Source organism: Prionailurus viverrinus, chromosome B2 (genome assembly GCF_022837055.1).
Source record: "Prionailurus viverrinus isolate Anna chromosome B2, UM_Priviv_1.0, whole genome shotgun sequence".
Taxonomy (NCBI): domain Eukaryota; kingdom Metazoa; phylum Chordata; class Mammalia; order Carnivora; family Felidae; genus Prionailurus; species Prionailurus viverrinus.
Genome location: NC_062565.1, coordinates 47,742,091 through 47,750,285, shown reverse-complemented (window position 1 = coordinate 47,750,285; position 8,195 = coordinate 47,742,091). Strand labels below are relative to the sequence as shown.

Sequence of the window (8,195 nt, the reverse complement as noted above, 5' to 3'; positions counted from 1 at the left end):
TTGTGTCCTCATAACAGTAAATGCAAATTAATCACATATATTAATGTATCTTACTCAGAGTGGCTATGGCAATACTTAGCATTTCAGTGCAAAGGCTTTGTGGAACTGAAAAAACTAAGCCAAACTACCTACTTTTGGATCAAAATGTATAATCACATAATCACATATGATCCAAATCCAACCAAGAAAAATACATAAACATGAGTTTATTATCCTAATACACAATAAGAAAAGTATTGTCACAACACATGAAAGTTATAACCAATATTTCAACATAAACTTAAAACATTTTAAGAAGGTGATTAAAATTTTAATTTAAAAAGAATAAATAAACATATCAAGCCATTTTTCTTGAATTAGCGCTCTGAGTTTTTCCTAGCCTTTTGTTAATTTTCACAGTTCTGAAAAAGTTAACTCTGACAGTTTTCGGGAGCTTTTTCATTGCTTTTCCTGAGGGGCAGGTTCTCAGAGGTTCTCATCCCACCACTTCGGTTGATGTCATCCTCCACATTAATATTTAAACTCTGGTTTTTCTTCTTAGATGCCATCAGCTTATAACAAATTCCATCTTGGCAAATGGTAATACTCCATAACCATTTGTTGACTAAATGTTGCATGGTGATACATTGAAGTGGTCTTTTTCCTATCAGCTGAGGGTGAATTTTCAGGGGTTTTCTTTTCTTTTCTTTTTTTTCTTTTCCAAAAAGAAAGCATAGCTAAGTCAAGTTCCTTACATTTGATTTGTACTTTATCATTTGAAATATTTTTGGGTAAAGGATAACGAATGTCAGGCAAGTAAGTTAATCTCTTTTGATTTCACCTTTGTCACCTGTAACACAAGAGGATTTGATTATCCCTAAGCAGTCCCCACATTCTTTACTCATCTGTGACATAGATCCTATGACCCTGGGATTCATTTTTCTGATGTTTAATAGAATGAATGAATCTGGTTTCTCTGAGTAACACGTGGCCCCTTCCAGCAGTCTTAGCGTTCCGTGATCTTGTTAGAAATGCAATTGTTAGGCTCCATTCTAGACCTACTAAATCAGAAATGCTGGAGGTGGGGCCCAGCAATTTGTTTTTAACAAGCCCTCTAGGGGATTGTGATGTAGCTAATGTTTAAGAACCATTGTCCTAGAAAATCCCTTGACTCTGGTAGGAGAGGATCAATTAGTGTTCTGTGTTTACAGCATCAGATTCTGGGTATTGTGTAAAACTTCCAGCTTTTCCTCCTGTATATGAAATAATAGATGAGGGCAATATGCAGATTGGATCAGAATATACTTCTAGTTCCATCACAGAATTAAAGACATTAGACATTAGAATTGTAAAATCAAATGATTTATTATAAAACATTCATAAATCGTACTTTAAAACCCGTTATATAGAGTATTCCCCATACTTAGTGAACCCAGAATTTCTTGATCATGTCACATTTAAAAAATTACACATTATATATATAAGTGATGAATCACTAAATTCTACATCTGAAACCAATTTTACCATATATGTTAACTAACTAGAATTTAAATAAAAACTCAAAATAAAAAAATAATTACACATTATATGAATAAAAATAAATCATTTAATCTCCCTGGTTCTCATCTGCAAACAAAAGTGATTTCAATGGAAGCTTATAGGTATAAAATCCTATAGTTTTGACATTCAGTAATTTAATACTAAAAATACTAGAATATTTATCATCATATATAACATATAATAGAGGAATGTATTACTATAACATTTCCACTCTGATGTTTTTAGCAATCCAAACACATTTCCTTTACAAGTCTCTTAAAGTTATGTTTTCATGAGAGTCTGTTTAAGGTAACACAAGCAGGTTTTACTTTTATGAGAAAAATTTAGTAATAATTCTTGTGACCATGTCCTTTGAACATGGCACAATTCAACCAAGCATACAAATGTTCTTGCTATTGATAAGCCTCAGTAGTTAAAACCACTTCCCTGGAGAATCTATAAATAAAAGCATTCTCTGTTTTCTTATTTGGAAACACTTGACTTGAAAAAGATCTGTTGACATATTTTTTTTTTTCCTAAGAAACTCCACCATGAAGATTCATCTCTTTTTCTTTATTCTGCTCTTTTGGGTCACGATTTTACCAGGTAACATGTAAATATTTATGGGCTTATTTATGCTAATTAATTTGCAGAAGCACAAGTTGTTGCTTATTAAAAATATGGTAACAACATAGGGTTTAAAATTTTTTATCCTAAATGCAATGTGGTACTCTGGACTGAACCTGAGAATAGGAAAAAAAAAAAAAGACAATCGTGGGGAAATTAGTAATATGTGAATAAAATTTGCAGTTTAGTTGATAGTATTATACCAATGCTCATTTCTTAGTTTTGATAATGTAGCATGGTTGAGTGAGATGTTTACCATAATGGGAATTTCACCTCTATTATCCTTGCAACTCTTCTGTAAATCTAAATTGATTTCAAAATAAAAAGTTTTAAAAGATTAAGTCAATACCTTAGTCTTATCAGCTTCATTCTGAAACAATTTGTTACTGAAACAATTCTTACTGGAAAAATTGTTCATTAGCATAATCAACTGGTATGGGATAGATGATTCAGTGCTAGACAAAGATCAATTTACCTTTTCCTCCTTTTTAATCTACGCCAGTATACTACTTCCGATTATCAGAAGCCTTTCTTACTATTCTGTTCTTGTCATACAGGCAAATCATGTCTGTTGTTAGCTTTTCTTTATATATTTCTGGTCTCTGCCCTCTGTCTTTGAGTGCTACAGATCACATGAATGTTGAATGTAATACAAATACACGAGCTATATTTTTCATGAGATTTTTTTTCCACCCTCAAAGTCTACTTCCTTACATCAGGTATGTAACAAGATTCTCTCCTCCTGAGTTAACGTGTAAGTATGAATTTTACAGAAATAGAATAATACATTTTGGGAAAGAAGAGATCATTGAGTCTCAAACTTTCTATTTAAATACCTTAAGACGTAGCTCAAGTCTACCTAACTGGCATTAAAATTAGGCTCAAAGTCACTCACTCTTAGGAAAAATATCCCTTTCTTGGTACCTGGCTGATTTCTTAAGGCCCAACAGAAATCATAACAGAGGCCTAAGAGAATAAATTAACTTATTCTTTCATTGTGAATACTATAAAGTCCATCATGACAATCTAAAAATGTATATACTTAATAAACTGATACATTATCATTTAGAGGTTGCAAGTAGATAAAATTCTAAATAGGGGTCAAGCATCAATGAAGTAACAAAGAAATACAGTTAATTGTTCATTTAACTAAGAGAATAACTTCCTTTATTTCCATTCAAAACTTATTAGAAAATGATCTCTGGATTTTCTTTGCCAGCACTAGAAAGGGCGAAAAAGAAATTCTATGCAGATTCATATAGCTTTTAACATGTGATAAATCTTTTTCTTCTTTTAATTTCAAAATAGCTAGCATGATTAGACTGCGATGTCAAGCATTTTTATGTCTTAGGAACTTATTTTTTCTTCCTAACAGCTATATCAGGTGCTCCTACCAATGATTAAAGTCATTTGTGCATTTATCAACAAACTGAAAAGTCATGTGTCCTGTAGACTTAAAGATTCAAAACCAGTTGGGGAGGGGCGCCTGGGTGGCTCAGTTAGTTGTCTTCATCTCCTTATTTTGGCTCAGGTCATGATCTCATGGTCTTGAGCTCAAGCCCCACATCCAGCTCTGTGCTGGGCATGGAGCCTGCTTAAGATTCTCTCTTCCTCTCCCCCTGCCCCTCCCCTACTTGTGTGTACGCACATGTGCACGTGCACATTCTCATTCTTTCTCTCTCCCTCTCTCTCTCTTTCTCAAAGAAAAAAAAAGAGAAAAAAAAACACCAGTTGGGGATACAGTGGGGAAACAGTAGCATAGATTACACCATCAGTGCATCACTGTTATTAACTTTTTGCATATTTTTCTTATATTTTCAAAGTAAAGTCATTGACCTTGTTAATCACACATGTACCAAACTTTTAGAAAACTACCCTTACCAGCAACAACAACAAAAAATTCAAAGTAAAAGAAATATGTCAGGATACATATTTTTCCATACAAATTTAAGGAAGTATGATAGAAAATCTAGACATGTAGAAAATAATAAAACAATAACAATGCTGTCTTTCAACTTATAGCTCACCAACATGTGGGGGTTGAATTAAACTACACGAACTGAATTGTCATATGTGTGACTCTTTTAGAGTTCTTCGGTTGTTCTTATATCTCACCTGCAAAGTGTAAAAATCCTTACTCAAAATTGAGACAGAAAATTTTCATTCTTTTCTCACTCTGACTGTTATAGATGAAGAGATGTCCAGATAAAAGCCATTGTCTATGCAGGGAAATGTCTGTTGAAGTCATTTAGCTTTCCTCTTCATTTATAGAGGTTATAAATGCACCAAATGTCTAGAAATAAAGTATTGTTTCACTCCCAGGTATTGTTTGACTTTACCTGACAAACTGAAAAAAAATATGTTATTGCCAATAATCACTTTTCTTTAAATCTGACATATACTTTGAATGGGATAGTATTGCTTTGTGCGGCAAGAATTGTCATGCTTCCCCTCCCCCCCATTTCCAAGGAAGTTAATGGTAGCCTAAAGGATAAAACAGCAGGTGAGTGAAAATAAAAAGAAATTATGGGTTGAAAAATATTTAGGAAATGCCTTGTCCATTTCTAGCTTATATATTAAATAAAACTTTATATACTATTTAATGAAACTCCCTAGCATGTTAACATGTTAATAGATGCAGTATGAATGATACATACAAAATGCTTTGTGAGAGTCCTGAAAAAAGAGCTTACTTTCCTGAAAGTGATCCACAGACACATCAGAGAGAAGACAGTATGCAAACAATGTATCTGAGGGTGGAGACAGTTATGTTTGGCTTATCACAGCATCACAAGACAGTAATTTTAATCACTGAAAACAGCGTTTTCAATTAGAGGCAACTTTGCCCCCAAGGAGACATTAGGCAATGTCTGGAGACGTTTTCGGTTGTCACAACAGGTATTATTGGCATCTAGTGGGCAGAGGCCAAGGATGCTGCTAAACATTCTTCAGTGAACAGTATAGCATCCCACAGCAAAGAATTGTCCAACTCAAAAGGACAATAGTGTTTAGGGGGAGAAAGCCTGCACTAGGGATTGGCTTAGCGTTTAACAAGGGGTGTACCTAATAGTTGAATGAGTGACTGGAGGCTTGCAAAGGTGAATGTCAGTGACCCAAACACACAGGCCTGGGGAATACTTATATTTTGAGCTGAACGTGACAAGAAAGGAGACAATATTTTTAGAAAGGTGAAATAAGACAAAGAATGAATAAGAGAAGGGGTGAGGTCAGTTTAAGGTGGAATATTGATCAACACCATCAAGTGTGACAGTCCTCTTGTCGAATACAATTCAGGTTTCTGTCACTGGCAAATCATACATGGGTTTGATAATAGTAACTTCTCAGAAACTATAGAATAAATAACGACATTTAGAAGTTAGCATTCAATCTGTGCAATGGAACTATTCTACTGTAAATTGTGTCATATTCTGCATTGCATCAGTTATAGTGAGAAGAGAGCTAATTTTAATAAAATAGCTAGATTTTATATCAGCTCTGTATACCAACAATATAGAATATGTAGCTCTGAGTCCATATATTCACCGAGAAGTATCACTACTTACCACCAACTGTTGGAAATGCAGACAGCATGTCTAGGTAGAAAGGCCTGGCCTTTAAGGGGACTGATTGGAACACTAGACCTAATTATGGTTGAAACTAGTGGCAAACTTTATTTGTTTTCATACCACGAGTTTACAAAAATATTTGAATCTGGCCTTCAGTCAGCCATCTGCAATATTCAGAATTCTCCCACACCAGTTCCCTTTAATCTCACCACATGAGTAAAATGACATGTCTACGAAAAATGCACCAAAACATACGGTTTATGAAAACAAATGGGCCAGCACATATAGTGAAATATAAACTTAAAATATATTTGGCTTGTAAAGAATCTTACAACCTATCAGACCAATATCTCCCAATTCCCCAAGTACCCCCAACTATTTTAACTATAAACTTTAAGTGAAAATCAATTTCTAAATGATACGACAAAACATGTAGTTCAGAGCACTGGTAATATTAAAAATCATGTCATGGCTAACAATGGCCTTACCTCTAGTCATTCCCATTTTTTAAATCAGTGCTGTCATCAGACACGTGTCTAAGTTAAATAATTTCTTTGGGGATGTAAATCCCAAGAGACCCGGGGGAATTGTAGGAATTCGGACGAATTGCTTAAGATTACCTGTCTCTCAAGATTTTAGAAAAGTAAAATAAATCTACAATAGAAGTCACTTGCAGAACTCAAAAAACACAACGTTGTGTCGAAATAATATTTTTGAAAGCAGAAAAGGGGGAATTCAAAGGCAATTGGATAACTGTAGAGGCCAAACCTGAAAGAAGATAAATAATGAGCACTTCTTGGGCTGTTGATTTGGGGAACTATCCTTGAGTTACTTACTGTCCATTCACTTGTAAGGAAGCAAGCTGGCACACCAACTTAGGTCCAAGGCACTTTCTAATTTTCAGGATTTACTTGCATCAAGGGACAGTACATGAGCTTAAACTTTCTTCAGTAAGATTTTCCCTGTCATAAATTAGAAGGGGGACATTTTCTTTTGACCTACACAATAATCTTCTACTTCTTGGACCTTCTCCTTTTAAAATATGGGTGTGTCATAGCTAAGTTACTAATTTCAGTCATTCTTTCCTTCTTACAGCCAGAAAGAAATATCCCCACTATGGTAGCTTGGATTTGAGGAGAGAGTGCAGAAAGGGTAATGGCCGATGTAAACTTGAGTGCCAGGAAAATGAAATTAGGATTGCTTACTGCATGCGACCTGCAACCCATTGCTGCTTGCAGAAGTAAAGCTGACAGAAGACAAGAAAGAGATACACGCTCCAAGAAGAGAGGACCAGTGTTACTAAGTCTTCCCAGAGTATACTTCAAGGCTTGTGTATCTCAAAGAATTAAATAAAATTTAACATTGAGCCACTCCCAAGTGGTTCTATGTCACACATGTACCTGGTGCATTTACACCGCATTTTCTCTTGATCTCTTGGTACCAGAAGTAAGCAGAATTTATTTTATGGGAATTCCCCAAGAACTATCAAAAATTCCAAGTGCTTTGTGTGGGTTGACATAAGTAATGTTGTGAGAAACCCTAGGTCAGAGAAATGGGAGAAACATATTCCTGAAATGGAAGCCTCCAATGGAAATGTGCTGCATTTTCATCATTAAACACTGCTCTATAGATTATCCCATGAACGGATACAAATCCACAGGGCTTGTGAGACTAGGAATTGAGAATGCAGATCCTGCTCATCAGAGAAAGAGCTGAAGTAAGAGAAGGATCAGTATAAGGACAGAAAAGCAGAGGAAATCATAATCAGCTCCAATTTCTGTCCTTACGTATTTAGTGGAGAAAAATGTGTATCAGGAAATAAAAGAGGGAATAAAAATGGAAGGGAAGAATTCCTTGAAGAAGAGCCTATATGTAATTAAGTATTTTGACAAAGAAAGGCAGAAACTATGGCTAACTACTCATTTGGGCTCCGCAGTCCTCAGATAATTGTGTCTGAGGAGACACAAAGCAAAAGAAAGGAGAAGAGTGATCTGCAGTCCTGAGCTTTACTCTGTCGGAGTTCCTCTTGCTACTTCCTCTCAAGGGCCACATTATCTCTCCCACAACACTCGCACCAGTACGTCTGTATCAGACGGTTGCTATTAGAAAATGCACATTCCACTTCTTTTATGAATTTAGGGCTGCAACTTAGTTATTGGTATTAATTCAGAACTATTTTTAAAAACACCATCGATAGCATAACACAGTAATAAAACAGAAGCTTCCCTTCACCAAAAATAAAGCTGAATATATTTTTGTAATTTAACTAAGTAAAATGAAATTTATTGAGTGGATATATGTAAGCCAGACTTGGACGCAGAAGGAGATGAGAAGTTAAAGAATTACAGGCTCATTCTATCTGGATATTTTCCTCCTTCCTTCCTTCCTTCCTTCCTCCCTCCCTCCCTCCCTCCTTTCTTTCTTCTTTCTTTTTTTCTTTCTTTCTTTCTTTTTTTCTTTCTTTCTTTCTTTCTTTCTTTCTTG

At 35.0% G+C, this 8,195-nt stretch overlaps 1 protein-coding gene across 1 annotated transcript; it reads left to right on the top strand.

The window, feature by feature from the left end:
- The first annotated feature begins 2,069 nt into the window (after window positions 1–2,069).
- On the top strand, window positions 2,070–6,955 carry LOC125165946 (beta-defensin 110-like). Its single transcript, XM_047859473.1, has 2 exons — window positions 2,070–2,124; window positions 6,807–6,955. Exons 1-2 carry the CDS (start codon window positions 2,070–2,072, stop codon window positions 6,953–6,955), a joined length of 204 nt encoding a protein of 67 aa, XP_047715429.1.
- Window positions 6,956–8,195: the final 1,240 nt, after the last annotated feature.

Coding starts and splice junctions, on each gene's coding strand:
- LOC125165946 (XM_047859473.1), top strand. CDS start 2,070: ATGAAGATTCATCTCTTTTTCTTTATTCTGCTCTTTTGGGTCACGATT. Junction 2,125..6,806: donor TTGGGTCACGATTTTACCAG/GTAACATGTAAA, acceptor TCCTTCTTACAG/CCAGAAAGAAATATCCCCAC.